Raw genomic sequence first — 19,897 nt, forward strand, 5'->3', positions numbered from 1 at the left:
ATCTTAATGCAGTATGAAGTGTCAGGTTTAGCATTAAGAATCAACAAACACTTTTTTGTCAAAAAAGATAACCCATCCTGACAAGTATTTTATCCTGATACATCCTTTAGAAACATCAGCAAAATTCAAAGTTTTGCATTTAAACAGAAGGAAAAGAATGGGAAACCTAATGTGCATGCAACACAACTAAATTTAATTTGCAAAGTTGTGAGTGTTTCTTGCCTTAGACTTTATTATTTTTTACCAATATTGTCCATAACATGTGGCCTTTTAAGAAAGGCTTCTTGATCAGAAGCCTTAAAGTCTATACAGAGCTAAAAGTCTGTAAAGAGTTAGAAGGACAGTTGGTAGAGGAGCAATAAATATATATTTTTTACTATTTTTAATAATTTTAATAATTAAATCTATCTCATATATTAATGCATTAATCATTAATAAATAGGAAATATATAAATGTTATTTGTCTCTTGGAATGGCAAACACAAGATTTTCAAGCCTTTCTACTTTAAAAAGACCTATGTCCACTGAAAGTTTATTAATATAACAATTGTTTTCAATATACTTGGGATACTTTGCTATTAATTCATATGGACCTTAGACACAAGAATGCTATAGTGTATATGTATAAAGTATTTCATAAGTATAAACCATCAAATTTGCTGTGAAGCACAGAGCTAAAAAAAAAAGGGGGAAAAGTGTTTGATTTAACATCACAAAGCAAGCCTGTTATCAAAACTATAGTTAGAACACACATCCATCTCCCAGTGTAATGCGATAATCTCAGGTTTGTGGTATACTCTCAGAAATACCTGGTCACTCTTTATATCTTGCTACTTCTTATGGAAATGGCTAATTTTCTACTGAGAACACCTTTCATAACTGGCTTTTTTTTTTTTAACTGGTTGCTTATTTAGTTCATGTTAAACTGAAGTCCAGATTTTGGGATAAAGGAGAGTATGCTTCAAGTTTGCAGGAATTGTTCCCTTTTCTTTTGCTTTATTGGTCTTATCTTCACTGTGGGTTGTTGCTTGCTTCCTATCATTGCCAAAGAAGTTTAATCCATCAAGTCACCACCTATAGCAACAGCATTACTCCATGACCTGAAAAGAATCCTCAATTATGTTTTCCCATGTGAAAATAAGTTGGTTTTGAAAACGGAACCAGGGCCTGGGAACTGAGAGAATCCCTATTCTTTCTTCATATGTTGCTTGAAGACTTTAGAACCCACATATAGGAAGCTATGTTGACCTTTCTTTCTGTCGCTTCCTTTACTTCCCAGTTAGAGAGGTTTAACAGAGTTAGGGAGCAGAGTTGGCTGTAACTTTTAAAACAAACATTTCTGTGGAGATAAAGTGCTTCTCCTACATCCAGTGCCCTTTAACTGCCTAATACTTTCCTATGGCATGTTGTAACTGTGACTGTCAAGTCTTTACTACTACTGAATGCTGACTGTGTTGCAGATTCCTGTCGGGTTTTTCAGGCCCTTTGATGTATGAGGCTGTTTTTTTCCATGGTTTTTCCATGATTCCTCATAGTCTAAACATCTGCTCCACAGTTATGTGTAAATGAAATCCCTTCTATCTTGTTTCAATGTAAACTAGTCACATAAGTTCAATGTTCATATCTTTCATGTTACATAAGACATTCTCCTTTCAATAAATACTTCATTACTCAAAGAAGTTCTTAATTATCTAAATTTTGTACCTAGGTTCTGAATATGATGTTGTGTTCTGAACCACCTTTCTCTTTCACTTAGGCCAAGGACACAGATAATGTTGCAAGATAAGTAGAATGATCTTGAGATTATTATTAAAAAAAGAAAAAAATAACAGGAATAAAAGATACTATCAGTGGTCTATGAGTGTTCAGAATGCATTTTACTGTCTAGCAAATCAAAAGTAACATGCAAGTATGTCCCATGGGCACCAACTTTTAAAATACTTGGCAATTCATAGTTATTTCTTTTGGCAGAATACATCTAGAATGATAAAACAAAAAATTTCCTGGTTCTACACTTTCTTAATGAAGGAGTTAGCAGAATGCTGCTCTTCCTTTTGATTTACTGAGTCAGAATCAGCTCTACAGATCCCAGTATCCTCCAACTCTTTTTGTATTTGATGGAATGAGTAAAACAGACTGAAAGTAACAAGGCAGGAGATTTTACTAAGTTATAATCTATTAGGAAGCATTTTCAAGACCAGCCAGATCAGCAGAATTTCAAAATACTAATCTGTATGCAGTGAAGTCTCTATATAAAAAGCTTATGTGTTCATAATTTATGATTAAACATATCTTTATGTGCATAAATCTTTATATATTGAGACTTCAGGGCAGAAAACATATCTATGTATATCTTCTGCAGTAATTCTGAGAGACTCTGTTGTCTTAGTTTTGTACAAATGCTTCAGAAAAAGGTATTTTGTGTAAATTTTCATTTTTATTTTAAATTTTCATGAGGAGGTAACTGAAGTAGAAGTTATTGAATCCCTTATTGAATTTGTTGTACCTGTGTAAGAAGGCACTAAGGTTTCAAAAATTTATAAGAGAAGGTCTTAAAATTCTTCCAGCAGAAATTCTTATTTCTGCAAACAGCAGGTAGATTAGGATCAGCAAATAATGTATAGATTATATTCTGTAGGCCCTCCACTCTCTGTCATGGGAATAAATAATCAGTTGAGAGAGAATTGAAAGCAGTAGAAACCAGGAAAACAGAGGAGAGAAAAAGTCAGATATTTCTATACTGGTCTTCTCTGTACTCGGTGGAAGACTATACAGTCATTTTTTCCTCCTGATTTTGAAATAGAGTTTTAAAAATCATTGTCTGTTTCCTCCCTGTCTCCCCACCATGCACAGACTTTTAAGATTGTTTTTTTCAACTGCTTTGTCTTGCTATTGAAGGCCAAGATGTGAAGTTTCTCTTTCTTCACATTTCAGAATTTAAGTGTCTCTTTCTTTTATTTTTCTTTTTTTTTTTTTCTTATGGATTATATTTTACTCTTATTCATACCATTTTTATTTTGCAAATTCATTCATGAGAATTGTCTGGGAGTCTTAAAGTTTCTATTTTCTTTTTCCTTTTTTTTTTTTTTTTTGTTTGGGTTTGTTTTGAACAGTAAATTCTCTTTAACGAGAATTTAAATGAAATGAAATGAAATGAAATGAAATGAAATAAAACACTTCTGATTTAAAAAAATGTAAAAAGCAGGATATGGCCTTGCAACACCTCATGGAAGGGCTCGATTCATCTTTCAGTCAAGTGATAAGTGTGATAGGGGAAATTACCAATAAATGTCAGAAATCTTCTGCATTTACTTGCTGAATTTTTTCAGTTCTGCAAGGAAAACAGCTTTAACATCCAGATCGTAATCAGGGTTTCTTGACCATATTCTCTGCTTATTGTTTCTTCTTTTTTTTTGTGCTACCTTTGTCATCCACAGATCCATGATACTTTTAGCCACTTCAGGTGCTTCTGGGTGGATTTTCCATTGCTGGGACTTGCAATCCAACTTGTAAGGGAAAAAAAGATAAGGAGCAAATATAGTCTGAGGAAATAATGTTGTTGATATGCTTCCTTTGTTCTCTTAATAGCCACTTGAATAAGTATAAGCAGCATTAAAAATTACTTTTTCCCAAATATTAGATGATTAGGTATACTCAGTATTTGTTGCAAAATGTAAATGAATGAATTTAGAACATTTTAAGTCCTTCAGAAATGGAATATAACTAGAGCATTGAATGCTAGCTTTATCATGAGTATAAAGTTTTAAATGCTTGATTTAACAGCAGCAATATAATGCTGGTCAACCTATAATGACCCTTACTTGTGAAAGTATCACTTTTAAGACAAGATAACAAGGTATAACAAATACAAATATTGGAGTAGAAACACCAAAGGCCCTGTAATATGTCCATTCAAAAACTACTTGTGTAAAATTTTGCAAATCACCAACAGTAAGTAATACAAATACTGTTGAACTGAATCACTATAAACTGCATTTTTCTAATGCAACCCTCATAAAGTAATTAATTGTAGACAGGATTAGTCCATGCATTATGGTTTCTGTCTATGAATTCCTCAGTCAGTTCATTTTTTAACGGCTTCAAAGAGACTAGAATTGTAAGTGTACAAATCTGATCCCCAGAATATATAAATAATACATGAAGTATAGTTGGTACTCACTATATTTAGACCAAGAGTAAGTATGGAAACAAAATGCAAATCAATTTAATTAGAAAGCAGCCTGTCAGATCAGAAGACAGCTTAAACTGGGTCCAGGATTATTTCTCTGAATCTAATGTTATTTAAGTTGTTGTTGTTAAATATTTATACGCAGTGTAATGTTGAAAATATCCCCAGAAGATTACAGAATGCACTTACACTTCCCCAGGCTCCTGTGGACTAATCACTTTTCTTCTTCCATCTGACTGAAGAAATGTGTCAAGTATAGGGTTTTGCAGAGTTTCAGTATAATCAGAATGGTCTGAAATAGTGTGACTTAGGCCCCTGCATGCACAAGAGAGCAGAAAGGAGTTTGTTTCCCTTCATTTCTCTTTCCTATATAACGCTTAGCAAACAGTTTACATTCTAGTACAAAACATCATCTTTTTTTAATGAGAAAAGCACAAGTCCTTGCAATTTAAACACTTTGAGACCTTACAATTTAAATACTGAGAGCCCTTCCCTCCTTTTATTCTTGAATAAAGGAAAAAGTACTTTTGTATTTTGTATTTAATAGTCCTTTCTATGTTCTACTTCTATCCTGGCACAGCACCTCTTTGCTATTAGTTTTATTCTCATGATAAGGTCTGGATATGTAAACAGAAATTGAAGAAATAAAGAATAAAATAAAAGAAATTCCAAAAATAATATATATGTTTTCTGACGGTTTAAAGACTACAAAATATCCTATCCATGCAATTCAGCTCCTTCACAGTTGATTATATACTCAAATGGACACCATCTCTCAAATAGATACAGAGGATTTTTTAAAAGTAACAAGTTAATGAAAATGCATTTTATTACTCAGCTAAAGGAAACCCTAAAATTTATAGTTAGTAAGTAGCATTATCATGACAGAAAGAAAAAGAGAAGAGCTTCGTTGTAGAATTGCATTCACATCAAATGAAAGAGGGGATGCCAGGCCTTTTCATCTATGCTTTTTTTTTCCCTGAGATTTCTTAACCACTTTAATGAAGTCTTTTGTTCCCGTTTTAGAAGGAGAAGGAAAATGATGGCTTTGTTCTCTCCTTAAACATTACACAAGTCTTAACATAGAAAGCACTTCTAACTGATGTGATTTACTCTCTAAAAAGAAAAGAAAAGCTTTATCCATTACCATTATTCATTTATTAATGTAGGTTTTAAAATACTCATTGAAAAGTCCTTATGCACCGTGTAAAGAAAAAGAGTAGATGACATACACAGATATGACACCACACCTTGAACTGTTCCTTGAAATATTGAAATGTTCAAAAGCTACATAATCATCATGTCATTTTAAAATACTGAATTATGAGAAAGAAATACATCAAAATATGGGAATTTTACATCCCTGTTATCCAAACACACTTAACCTTATCTTTCTGAATGCATTGCTACCTGGCACTGTTAATAAGTGTGTGCATACTTGAAAGGTGTCTTAAGTGCCTGACAATCTTTTATATAGAGATTTTTGTGGCTTGGTCCTGATGCATCATTTGTTTTTTGGTCTTTTAATAAATTAGTATGATAAAGTGTTCATTAAATATCAGACCTTGTATTAGCTTTAGGGTAACAAGCTATGAAGCAACAGCCTATAGATTTATGTATATTAGACAAAATCTACTGCAGCATAATTAAAAGCTGATTGAAAAAGAAATTGAAAGAAGAATACTGTTTGACTGAATATAATAGTTGGGCATGAAGGTGTTCTGCGACCATGGAACTAAATGTGATTGGAATTGTTGCATCAAATTGCCTGGTTTACAGCAACACCAGCTGGAACATGTTTTGTGCATATGTGTGTGCACATGGGGGTTTGTATTTATGTGACCAGTGACCATGCTGAGAAGTAAATGGCTTTTTGATTAATGTTATGGTTGTTAAGGAAACAGTTTTTCGTGTGACATTACATTACATTTTATTCTTATCAGGAATAACTAACATTTCATATAATATATACCATGCAATATGTCTTCCCTATGGTCTTTTTTAGGTTCTCCATACAGAGACAAGATCACTATAGCAATTCTTCAGCTGCAAGAGGAGGGCAAGCTCCACATGATGAAAGAGAAATGGTGGAGAGGCAATGGCTGCCCAGAGGAGGAAAGTAAAGAGGCCAGTGCTTTGGGAGTTCAAAATATTGGAGGAATCTTCATCGTGCTGGCAGCAGGATTGGTGCTTTCTGTCTTTGTGGCAGTGGGGGAGTTTTTGTATAAATCAAAAAAAAATGCCCAATTGGAAAAGGTAAATATTTTCATTAACTGTTTTATTTTATATTGATGGTCTATTTCAATAATTCTTTAAACATCTGGTAGTGAAATGTTGGCGATGCATACTTAACATTTATTGTTATAGTACAGTAATTATATAACAAAGGATGACAGAAATATCCAAAGTTTTACATTTACAGCTTTTAATTTGTCTTCAATGTGTTTAATTGTAGCCAGATTTCAGGACAAGTGACTATTTCTCCTCTTATTCAAGCCTGAAAAAAGACAGCTTTTTACTCCTGGAAGTTCACTGCAGTTAATTTTATGGATGAAGAAGAAATCTGAAACTGTAATGGGAAACAAATTAATCTTCTACAGATAATTCTGATTTTCAAAAGACAAACTGTCCATAGCTGAAAGTTGAAATCTAAAAATGTCTCCATAAAAATGTTCTTTACAGGAGTTTATACTTGCAAAATTGTCCTGGTAGCATCTGGAAAAGATTGCATCAGCATGATTCTTTTTTTGGTGGGTTTACTACTGATATGATGGTCTGTAATTTCAAACTGACCCAGCTTTGAAAATTCTATTGTTAACTTGTTCTGTACTTGCAATTTATACTGTAATTGTGCGAATACTAGCAATATATTGAGAAATTCTCAGTTGAAATTATAATTTTTTGCATAATAATTAAACAAATCTTTCTATATGTATGTGCCCATGTTTAAACCTAAACTAAAAATGCATATTTTACTGCTATGGCAAATTCTGAATTTTAAAAATTGAGAGAAACTCTCGGATTTTACTAGGGTTTTTTTGTTGCAACTTTTGTTTGGTTTTCTTTTGGTTTTGCTTTTGAGGTGCTTGTGAATGCAAGCTTGTGAATGCAAGTACTATGTCAATTCCTAAATTTATGTTTAGAAATTTAATTTAATAAAATCAGTAGTAAATCCATAGCTATATTTATACTGGTATTTTTCCAGGTGCTACTGGTGAGTTTTTGTAACTTGAATCACTAGTCAGAAAATTTACTATTTGTTTTCACTTCTTTTGAGGCAACCTTTTGGTATTCAAGTGTCCTGTTATGAAGATACTGTTAAAAAAGTTTTTTTTCTAATACACATTAAGGCAGTGTGAGCTTTCAAGGTCCTAAACACTGTTTGAACATGGGTACATTTATTTAATTGTTAAAGAACACTTTAGGTCCTCTTCTCTATGATACTACAGGCTAATTCCCTCTGTTTAAATTCTATTGGAATGTTATGTTTCTGAAATGAATTTGTGAGGAAAACATAGTGGTTACTTAAGAAACCCATGTCAGTCTCAATAATTTTTATCCATTCCTAACATGAATATCAGTATAAGTCATTTTAGCTTTTCTAGATTTTAAACAAGCTCTCACTTAGAAAAAATAGGACAGTTTTAGTAATAATTTTGTTACATGAGTTTAGTGTTTTACAGGGTGTAAATGCATATCTTATGTGACAATAACAGCATTTTGGAAGTTGTGAGAGAAAGCAAACAGAAATTTTTTAATTAAGGATTTGTTTCTTTAAACCCTGTAGGGGTTTTTTTTGTTTTTGTTTTGGCTTTTTTTTAATTTGTTTTGGTTTTTTGGTTTTTTTATATGATGGGGGGGTTTTTTGTGATTGCTTTTTTCCCATTTGGTTGCTTATTGGTGATGGATAAAGATAGCAGTGACTGGAGGAATCTGACCTTACAACAGTATTTATACCAGAAAGGTCTCATCATCAGATATTTAGATACTTTAAAAAGTTAGAATAAATCTGAATCAGTTGAAAGAGTCAGGTCTCTCTCCTCTCTTTCCTCCTTGCCTCCAATCATCTACCTTCCCTCTCCTCCCTGCTACACCCACATACCCTGACGTCAGGAGACCATTAAAATTTCAGTGCAATTTTACTTATGGAATGAACTTAACTTGAAAACAATGCCTACATCCCTACACAGGACTTACCCCAGCATCCCCTCACCCACTCTTCTCTCAGCACCCAGAGACCTTCAGAAAATGTCTTCTTTCAACCTCTCCAAATGTAGCAGATCCCATTTGCCTAGGAGAGGGAATAAGAGCAGCCAAAGGTGAGGTGAGATGTCCTGCCATTTGCTTCCTCTCTCTACAAATCTGATAGGATAAGTAAACCATGCAAGCAATACTGCCTTGTCCATCCTATGGGGAGAGAGGAGAAACCTATTTTTGGTGATGTTAATAGTTTCATCCCTTTGGAATGAGAGTATCATTCTGGTATTGGTATAATGCTTGCCAATATCTGGAAACAGGGAAGATCAAAGGTCATGTTAACAACAAAGAAAACAAAACAAATCAGAAAATTTCAGTTGCTAAGTATATGGAGTATCCTGAGATATAAGTGGGCATGTGTGTTTGCTTTTTAAGGTATACAAAATATTCACTTAAACTTCTAGCAGGGAGGCAAAGCAGAGTTGAAAGTGTATAATATAGATGGCTTTTTAGCATTTTCTATGTCATCCTGTTCCTGGAGTGCACACATAAACAGAGACATTGGCTGGTGTGAACCTATTTGGAGAAATGAAGTCTTGAAAGGAGTTGAACTCAGAAAAGCTGTAGACAAAATGGTGTTATTTGCTAAAATAAAACATATTGCGTCTTGTAAGTAAAGTGGTTCAGAACATCCATGCCCCTGACATGCTCAGAAATCCAAAGGAAACACATGACACTCCTGTAGTCTTTCTGGGAAACAGATGATTTTATGCCATCACAATGCTTTATGGAAACAGAGAAATTCTTCTTTTATTGACGCCTTTCAGAAGGAAAGATAAGCCTGGATGTTATCACAGTTACACTGTCAGTCACTGACACTTATTAAAGCTAGTTTGCTTGAAAAAGGAGTATCCTAAATTACTAAGTATTTTCCAGAAGATCCAGAAATTATGGATGTGAAAGAACAATATATGGATTAAATTCTGCTATCATTTATAGCCATTCAAAACTCATTGAGCCTTCAGCAGACCTGAATTATGTGTGCATATGTAAAAATAGCACATGTACATTTTATTAATTTTGAACTCCTAAGTGCTTCAAATAGCATGAAAGGAGACACATACCTTACTGTTTCACTATGGGAGACAAGGACATCCACTTCCTATAATATAAAATTCTAGATTAAATCTTAATGTTTAATGAAACAGTAATACCAAAAAAGTATTTCTGGAGTTATACAGTCAAATCATAACAAAAACATAAATTCAATTAACCTCTCTGAAACAGCTATTTATTTATAATTTATTATAAAAGCAATAAAAACTATAACTAAATTAATACTAGTTTATATTTCACTTATGTTTCCCAAGGAAGAAAAGAAACTATTGAACTTCTATGGTAAATAATTCAGTCTTCAGCTGTGCAATTGAGTTGAAAAAGATCAGCGTGGATAATTTATCTCACAAGGCAGTGAATGAGCACTTAGAGGGACTGGGCCCAAAGCAGAGATCAGTAGCTGGGAGTATGCACGAGTTACATACGGATCTGTTCTACTTACAACTGCAGATTCTATTGAACAAGAAATTCTGAATGCTAAGCTGTGACCTGTATGTAAGGCTAAATATGTCTTTGAAGATGGTATAAATTTATCTGGTCAACTCTTTCTCAAAATGAATTGCATACGAAAATTTAAAAAAACCTTCTGCAAAATGCTCAAAACATGTTTTTGTAATGTAGGGATAACAGGAACAGAAGTTTCTGATCCTAGCAGTCTCAAAAATTCATACAGTTTTAATGAGCTGCAGAAAATTTAGGTTATGGTAGTATTTGATCTTAAACTTATGAGAAATTGTGTAGTTTTGCTATGATTGCTAGTAATTCTGAATTTTCTACCTCGCACATGTTTTAATAGTGGGATAACCTGGAGTGTATTTTGAACTAGATAACCCTGCTAGTCTTGCCTAATACATAGTCTCACTGTTTTGTTCAGAGGAAATACTGGGAATGGCAAAGCACTGTCCTTGTCTATGGCAGAATCTTGCCATTCTAATTAGCACAGTGGGAAGGGGTAGGAGGAGATGGCGGTCAGAGGCTGTCCTGACTGCATTCCTGCAGAGCAACCACAAGATGGTGCCTACTAATTTCTGAGAGGGAAATTTAATTGTTACTTTTTAATAGAATTTATGTCACAATGTTCACCTACTGTTTAATTGTAGCCTTTCTAAAAATGCTAAAGGCTTGTATTATTTTCCATTGTTTATGATACAAACATCTAATTATGTCATCTGCTTGGAAACATGTTGTTATCAGACCTTTTTTATCTAGCCAATCTTGACAATAAATGCTCAGTTATTTGCATTTTATAATTGCTTTTGCTGGTGAATGACCTGCTCCTTGGTTTTAACAGGCACTCAGAGGGCAGTGAATAAGCAAGGTTAGGAAAAGAAGCCATTTAAAACAATTACTATGTCTTTTTTCTTTTTTTTTTCTTTATTGATATGCATCAATGCATTATGGGTTTATGTCCATTTCATACATTTAGTTTTGTATAGCTCATACTGTTATCACAAAGGCCAGTGAAAACATTGACCTTGAAGACCATTAATACTTAGTACAATATATTGATGATTCTCAGTTTGAGAATGTATTGACCTTTGGTTTTGTGTAGTTTTTTTTAAGTTGTCTCTGAGATGATTTCCATTTTCACACCACCTTCACACAGTAGGATACTACTGTGTCAGCCTTGTGATAGAAACCACATGTGCACTGCTGAAAACTTTAGGATGAAATTCACAGTATTGCTGAAGGCGGTGTCAAGAATATATAGAATATTGCTTGTTGTCGGTCTCGTAAATGGTTGTCCTTGTACCTATCCTGGTAAGGGTTTCTTTGGAGAAGGTGTCATTGTTTTGAGGAGTTATCTGTAAACCTGGCTTTATTAATGCAGTGGTCCACACAATTCCCAAGAGGCAAGGAGGGGCCAAGAGCTGATAGGCTGAAAAAGCTGTTGTGCTGCAACCATATGCAGTTGACACCTCATCCTGGTTTTGCTTCTGTCAAATACAACGTAACTGTTCTCAATTTGTTTGCATGAAGTTAGTGTGAATGCTAACATGAGTTTATTTTCCAAGGTGCTTCTACAATCTATTTGCACTAGGATAAGTTTAATTCACTATGCCTTACAATGTTTCTTTTTAGAATTGATGTGAGCAAATTGCATACATGTAACTTGTCCTATATGGAAAGGACTTACAGGAAGAAGTTATATAAGTACTGTAATATTGTGATGTTTCTTTGTCAGCAGGATAGGTAGAAAGTCAGTATTTCAATCTTTATTTTAATTGTTATCTTACCAACAGAGCAAAACAAAATTTTCATAGTTTCATATGAAAAAACGAAAATATTTTCATGTTCCTTTTGATTTCAACAGAATATTTTATGGTATGGTGATTCTTTCCAGATTTTACTAAATTAGTTTTCACTAAAGTATTTTTCATTACTTTCTCAAAAAAAAAAAAAAGCAGTTATGTCAGTTTTGTTGGAGTTCAAAAATATTCTTGATAGTTTAATATCAAAAGCATTTGAATTTGAGAGTGTAATTCATAATAGTTCTGGAACAATCCCAAAATAAATCCCGGTCTAGTGATTTTTTTTTTCCAGGGGGAGGCAAGTTCAAAAGATTTTAAAATTGAAAAGCTTGCTGCTTAGGCTATAAGAAACAAAAGAATGTTGACATTCTTGGTAAATCAAAGTAAAAGCTTTGGAGTTTATATCTCAACTAACTTTTATACAGTATACAGTCAGTTATATAGTCTGTATTTTTGTGTCACATTTTGTAATGGACTAACCCCCAAAATTTTAATTTTGTCTGGGAAAAACAATAGCTGCGACAGCTCATGAAAGGAAATGTTTTTCCAACTTTAGCACATTGCATTCTACAAATATGCAGTCAGAAAACTGTGAACTTCTATCATCCTGTACTCCCTTGAGCACTGTATGTGGATGTATAAACTTGTGTGGTTAATTTGTGTGTAAGTGTACAGATTACTTGAAGTTGAGGTATTAATTTTAATTAAATGCCCTCTTGAAAACCACGTAAGTATATATTAGAGGATATTTTCTAAGGGAAGGAACTGTTACAAAATCTGACAAAACAAAACCTCCAGAAACCAAAATCAAATCCACAGCCCACACACCCCCAAACACCTTTAAAAGAAGGTTAGAAAAAAAAAAGGGACGAACACAGAAAAAGTGGAAGAAAGCAATTTACTAACTGCAGCATTTAAAAAGTAATTAAAGTAATTTACAAAAAATAAGACACTAAAAAAAAAATCTCTATTTTGATTTTTGATTGCAGTTTAACAAATGCCTGTTTGGTAATGGACCTTTTTTCTGAGGTGTTTTTAATATCTTAATTTGTGTCATTCAAGAAACAAAGAACAGAAAATTTAGAAATGTATGTAAAGCAGACCATTACATAAGTACACAAGTACAGAACATTCACTACAGCTCCACAGATATTAAAAAATCAGAGCTTGAATTATAGGTATGAGTTATGGAAGATTTTATGTTTGACAAGAATTTAAAATTGTAAAAAAAATTTTGGAAGACACTAAATTTTGCTTATTTTATAGAAAATATAGTTCATTTTCCTTTATCGGTAGAAAGAAGAAACATTTGCATTAAATAGTTATTTACTTCTCTGATAAAAATATCTTCTTCATTCTCAGGGAAAAATGTCAGATTACAGAACATTCATGTCTTTCTAATAATTTTTCGTTGTTTTCCCCTAAATAGTACCTTACCATGTCATATTTTAATATAAAAATATTAATCTTTTTATTTTAAATTGATCACTTATGCTATAACTATGTAGCAGTAAATACAGTTTAGTTCAACTGATTCAGTTACTTTGAATTTTGTATGTCAACAAGGTAACAATAAGCTCTTCCGACTCCCTTTTAGATTGAGAAACTACCCTACACTGACAGATAAAACCATGTAATTATAGACAAATGAATGTTAAACCTTTTGATATTGTGTGGTGCAATATGACTATAATAGTGTTTCCAAAACAGCAGAAACCCTTGGCATTAATTTAATACTAATAGTCTCTCTCTGTTCAATATGATTTGAGGCCATGCCAAATTTTTTACAAAGTTCATGCTATTACACTGAACTATATCAATTCTTACAGCGAATAATTTACAGTGGACTTAAACTGAGCAAACTTTAAAAAAAAAGGTGTTTAGAACTGAGGTAAGAAAGATTGCATTTATTTTTCTAAAATGTTGCTGTAAAATTAACTATTTATTTTCAGATTATGCTATATAAAGTATTTTTATCCAGATAGATCCTTACTCCAAAGGATTGATTACATATCACCATCCTTCCACCATGCCTGATGATCAACAAATCTGACATTCCTTGGGCAAACAGAATTAATTTAGATGTAGGATCAAAAATGATTCAACAGGTAAATGAACTCTCACATCCAGTGCCTGAGGGTGCAAGATCTCAGGGGATTGATTTCAGTGCAACCAGGATCATCTCTGATGAAAGACAGAGAAATACCCTGCACAGCCGTGATCACAAAATACAGAAACGTTAACAGTGCAGTGGATATCATTCTAAAAGATAGGTAGTATCATATACTGTTATTTTCTCAGCTGCAGTTACATGGTTGAGGTACTATTAATTGCTCTCAGTCCTTATTAAATGCCATGTGTAGCCACTGTTCAGGGACACTAGACTGCTGTGCTGTGTTCTGGAAGAAGATCTGGAATGTTGTGACAAGGTTTACACCAGCAGAATCATTGCCACTGATCGAAACACAAACGACACATAAAGCTTATTGCCACTGATTCAGTTTGAAAACCCAGACCCTAACCTGGAGAAATCCAAGACTGTAAACCTCTTCCAAAAGAGGTGGAAGTGAACAATGAGGGTAGATAATATCTTCTGAGTGCTTGCCTTTACCTCTCCAACATAGCACTTGTCTCCCTGGGATTAAGCTGCCATCACCCTCCTATTTCAGCCAGGCACTGGAAGCTCAAAATGATTGCACCATCCTGGTCTGACAATAGAGTAGGACTGTGTATCATCTGTGTGTCAATGACACCACAGCCCAAATTATTTCATTATTTCCTCAGTGGCCTCATATACATGTTGAAAGGAGAGATGACAGGATGAAACCTTGTGGAATCCTGCATGAGAGAGAGCTCTCGGGGCTGATGAGCAATTGCCCTATGCCATCCTCTGGGATTTCTCTGAGAGGAAAGAGTGGAACCACACAAGTGCAATCCCTTCTGCCCCAGCCTAGGTCCACAGGTGAGTCAGAAAAACGTCATGGTCAGCGTGATGGCCAGAAAGGCTGCTGGCAGAGCGAAACAAAACCACTTGGAAAAAACTTTCTGCGCTAATAGGAGTTCCCCATCAGCTACAGGAAATAGTGTAGCTGTCAGGATGCACTCAGTCTGGAAACCAGGTTAAATAGTTTTAGAAGACTTTAAATGAATGCAGAATTTCTTTACCAGAAGTCTCCGTCATCCACCAGAGTGCATTTTGTTCTGTCAGGAAATAAATTTTAGAGCTTGAGAGTGGCTGAATTGTTTTTGGTAGGTTTTTTTTGTTTGTTTGGTTGGTTACATTTTTTTTTAAACTAGTTGATAATTTATTTAAGGCAAGCTGGAATTTTTATTGTCCTGCTGGGAGACATTTACAATAAAAACTAGAAGTGGCCTGCAATGAGGTCCTGTATGTCGTCTAAGGATGACATATTCATCACATAATTGTAAAACTCAGTGAGTATTTCAGCCTGTGGAAAATCGTTTCAGTGGTTTTTTTGTTATGGGAAAGGTCAGTCCCATCAGACTTTTGTTGATCATCTCTATCAAACAGCTACAACAGTCCTTGAAAAAACCAGCATTCCATTCAGTTACAGAGTAAAGCATTTCATGCTTCATCAGGCTGACTGGAACTACTCTACTGGTCTTGACTTTCTAGATACTACAGTGAAAGCAGAATTTGATTTGTGGAATTAAAATTTTCCTTTTGTTTGATATTATTGTCTTAATTTGAGTAGGGAATGAAATCTCACATACATTTTGGTCTGAAAATAACTTCCTAAATTGCTCATTCTACTTCTACCAAAAAGTGCAGTAATTGCTAAGTTTAAATTTGAGAATATATTGGTGATATCTTCAGGTGATTGGTGTGAACTTGGTCTGCAGCGTACTTGTGCGTTATACTTGCTATGAATTGAAAATGTACTACATGAGAAAAGTCAGTGGCAAAATATTTTTAACGTAACCATATTATGTCTATATAGATATGAATAGTATTTGCATATATGTGTACAACCTTGGATCTACAATCATGTCTAAGAATAGGTACATAAATAAGCAACCTAAAAAGCTGATCATTACAAGTACACTTCAACTTCTTGAAACGTTTATGCTTCAGCTACAATTATATATGATTTCACTTTTTCTAAGGTTCTTTTCTGTCCTTTAATGTTCATTTCTTTGTCATCCTAAGTCAATATTTTGATGGGGTTTGTTTTTCTGTCTAGAGTTTTTAAGGTTGACAGATTTTCCATATATGTATATTCAAAATCCCTGAAGGAGTGGCATAGGAGTCAGGAAATGATTAGGAGGGAGGGTGATGGTAGGCCTGACCCAGGTGCATTCATTCTCAGCTAACTTCAAGACAAGAAGCAGTTTGATGGATATGTCCTGCTAGATGCTAGAACAATGGCCCGTAACAAGACAATGCAGGATTACTGCTTTTACTGCTTTAAGGTAATTGAACAAAACTTCAAATAATATCTAACACACAAGACTCGAAGTAATGAACTTCTGAGTAAATTTTAAAGCTTTTTTTTGAACGTTGTCAGTTATATTATCTGCATTAAAGAAGGGAAAAATATAAATCAGCAAATGATTGGAGATTTTTATACTTTAAACATATTGACTATTAATTACTTAAATCAGAATGTTTAGAATGAGGCAGGCATACTGTTCCTGTCTTTCTGTTGCTCTTTTTAGGCTGTTGAAAGCAAAATCTATGGTGGTAGTCTCATAATTCCATGTCTAACAAATGCTAATATGATTTCTGATTACCTTTCTAAATCCCTATAAATCAAAATAATGAAAACAGCATAAGTATTACCTACCTTTTGTATTAATACATATATGCAAAGATATGTTCTTTCTCTCTGGCAGTAAAGCCATGCACAAGCTGTCTAAATAGATTGTAAGTGGTGGTAACTTCACAAAATTATCATTTTGATTCTACATGACTTGTGAGCTCTCACTTTTGGCAAAGAACTTCAGAAATATCAGTTACTTCTTTATTCATCTTAAGGAGGTGAACTTTATCAAAATTGTTTTGTGTTAGAAGGCTAAGAACTACAGTTCTGACTAAAATTTTCTTTTGTATACTTTTTTGTAATGTTTTATCATGATTTGCTGTAACAAAAGACACACACTAAACTGCACTATTGTTTAGAGAGTTGTATGCCATCCTTAAACTCTTCTACCATTTGATTATATCTAAGATGACTTGGAGGCAGCATTTACTTTCTGGTAGCTGTTAAGAAGACAACTTATGATTTTGTAAGGGTTAGTGAAAAATCAATAATAACTGATGTTCTTGTAACATGCCTGCAGTGTGGAAGGTAAGTTGGGGGCAAAAGGTTATTTTCTTTGAATTAAGTGGAGAGAGGCTTGTAATATATACTAAAAGTGCTCAATTTCATGATAGACAACAGTTTTGAAATGTACCATGTAAGTTCTTTAAACACTTTACTGTTTTCCCCTAGCAATCTGACTGGTCAATTGGATTCAGGATCAAGGCATTGGATTATATTTTCTAAACTCATATCTGAAAATGTCTTTTATTTGTCACATGAAAAAAAAATATTCTGGAGCTGCTTCTTGTTTTCTTGCTTTATTATTCTAAAAGTTGTATCCTAACACTGAAAGAACACAAGGTTTAACTGTACAGAAAATGAAGACTACACTGATTGGAATTGAAATGAGACAACAATTAATAATTTCAATTAAAAAAATAAAACATAAAGTAATCCTTTCTAACATTTTTTGAATATGATTTTTTTGTATGTGTGAAAACTTTTCCTTATATTTCTCAGAGAGAACCTAAAGAAGAATAAAGATGACATTCAGGAACTCTTACATAGCCTTGAAATAATCTCTGTTTAAAATATATGACTAGTGAGTGAAACTTGAAACAGAGAAAAAAAAAGAAGAAATGTAACAATTCTCTTAATCAGTAACAAGATTTTTATTACAGTATGTGCAGATAAGTTCCCATAAACTTAATATATGTAAAATAATTTGAAAACACAGAATGGGAGAATTTTCTATATAAAATAACTCTCAAAATTGGGTTATCTGCTTTTAAAAAACTGTCAGTAATTCTGACATTTCTCATTTAATGAGTTTTCATATCCAGGTAAAATTTTCAGATGTGTTGTCAAGTCTTGAGATTTCATTTTCAGCATATTTCAGAACGTTAACATGTGTCTTCTCACCTCTCGGATGATTGTAATTCTTTTCCTACTGATATTACCTAAAAATTTATACCCTTTACAGATCTTTGCAAAGGTTTTGGTGGAATGATGCATATTAAAAAGCATTTATTCTAATTTGGTACTCTTGTTAGATGTCTTGACAAAAAAAGTCAAGGGTTGAAATCTTGAAAGTCTTCAGTGCTAATGCATCATTTTAAAATTAAATGAATTTTATTCCTCAGAATGTTATGTCTTTAGTTCCAGAGGTGAGAGCCATATAATGGCTAGAAGTGGTATAGTGCTGAGTTGCACCATTTACTTCCTAATGGATTCCCTATAAAATTCCCAAGTTATGCACTAGGTTCATCACATAGTGGGAATGCCAAGATCTTAAAACCTTAGCAATTTAGCCTGTAAGACATAGGGAATACTAAAGTAAATCTTGCCCTTTTGAAAGATTTCGAGGTTAATTTCAGTTTCATAATCATAATTGCAGTTTGATGTTAAGCAACAGGAATTTCTTAAAAAACAAAGAGAAAATCTAAGAGAATTGAATATTTTCTTTCAAAGTATAGCTGAATAAGGAGGTACAGCTTCTTGCTTTCTTCACAATGCTCAGCAAAGATACCTTATACATGGAGATCTAACATATTTGTCTTTGAAGAACTTGTATTTCACTCTGAACCAGAGAGATATACCTTCCTCTCCTTTGGACTCACAATTTAAACTTGTCTTAGTTGTAGGTGGTTAAACCCTTTCTATTGCAAGTTAAGTATCATTCCTTTATTTCAAACTCAGTAGGACAAAGGAAGGTTTCAAAGGAAGAGTATCACAGCCAGAGTAAGATTGCCCTTTTCTTCCTACCTACCTGTTCCCTTATTCATGCAAAGGATTAAGGAAGAGGGCATTTCTTTCAGGATTTGATGAATTAAGGTTGAGTTCTTACCCATGACTGAGACAACTCATGTTTACATTTTTCTGCACAAATCAGAATTTTATGTAAAAGTCCTTACTGAAACAGGAACTACTGCTGAAGTTTTTCCTCTGCCACTGTGTGCTCTCATCCCTAATCTACAGAACAGTCCATATTTTCCCTCTCTCCCTTTCCCTCACTTTGCCTCTGTTAACTGCTTCCATGCAAAGTGGATCAGGATCAGTAGGCAGAAACTGCAAGTATTTTTACCTTGGAATGGTCTAATGCCTGTGTGTTACAGCTGTTTACTGAGACACTGAAGCTTTAAATCTCCTTTGGCAGACGCTATTAAATTGACACTCTCAAACGTCTTTCACATTCGGCTCTAATGCTCCAGCTGATGACTGGCTGCACAGAAGAACGGTGTAATATCTGCCATGTGTCTTTCTTCAGCTGTTGCCATATTTTTTAAGGAACTTGATTTGTTAGGTCCTTTCAGAGCATACCTATTGAATTGATGACCATGCATGGAGAACTTGAGTGTGAATTCTGATAGGATCCAGGACTAAGCGGAGCTATAAAGTTTAATGTGGAAAACTGAGTGTCTTACTGCTCAGAGTGCTTCCAGCCCTGGAGGTTGGAAGCTGAATGTAGACTGAAACACAGCTTCAGTTTAGGTTGCCAAAGAACCAGATGGGGTAAAATGCTTAAATATTTTCTGGATCTAATCTCCAGACTCTAGGTTTGTATGAAAAATGCTGATACAACAGTTCAGAAATGAAGCAGAGTTCTTATTTGAGAGATAAATTAGACAATTTGATATTTACTACCACTAATCACACAAAATCAAACAATGGTCAAGAGATAGCTATAGTAATTCTAGGTGCTTTGTCTTTTTGTTGTTGTTGTTTTATTGGTTTTTTGTTTGTTTGTCTGGTTTTTGTTTGTTCATTTGCCTTTTTTTTTCCTGATCATCTCCCTGACCTGGAGAGTTGTTATTAAAAGAGAAAAATGCAAAGTGCTAGATTATACCTCAAATTTGCTTTGGATGAGAGCAATTGGC

At 33.8% G+C, this 19,897-nt stretch overlaps 1 protein-coding gene across 5 annotated transcripts in view; it reads left to right on the forward strand.

The window, feature by feature from the left end:
• GRIK2 (glutamate ionotropic receptor kainate type subunit 2) overlaps positions 1–19,897 on the forward strand; it is a 370,969-nt gene that overhangs the window by 345,116 nt on the left and 5,956 nt on the right. For 3 of the 5 annotated variants that reach the window (XM_027631770.1, XM_027631786.1, XM_027631791.1), the window contains 2 exons: positions 6,195–6,445; positions 14,539–14,716. In XM_027631770.1, the coding sequence (XP_027487571.1) occupies positions 6,195–6,445; positions 14,539–14,716 (429 nt within the window). Of the gene's footprint in view, positions 1–6,194; positions 6,446–6,644; positions 7,159–14,538; positions 14,717–19,897 lie in introns of those variants that run through there. The other 2 variants (XM_027631780.1, XM_027631774.1) reach the window with 2 other exon arrangements.

Source organism: Corapipo altera, unplaced genomic scaffold (genome assembly GCF_003945725.1).
Source record: "Corapipo altera isolate COAL_440 unplaced genomic scaffold, ASM394572v1 2b, whole genome shotgun sequence".
NCBI lineage: Eukaryota > Metazoa > Chordata > Aves > Passeriformes > Pipridae > Corapipo > Corapipo altera.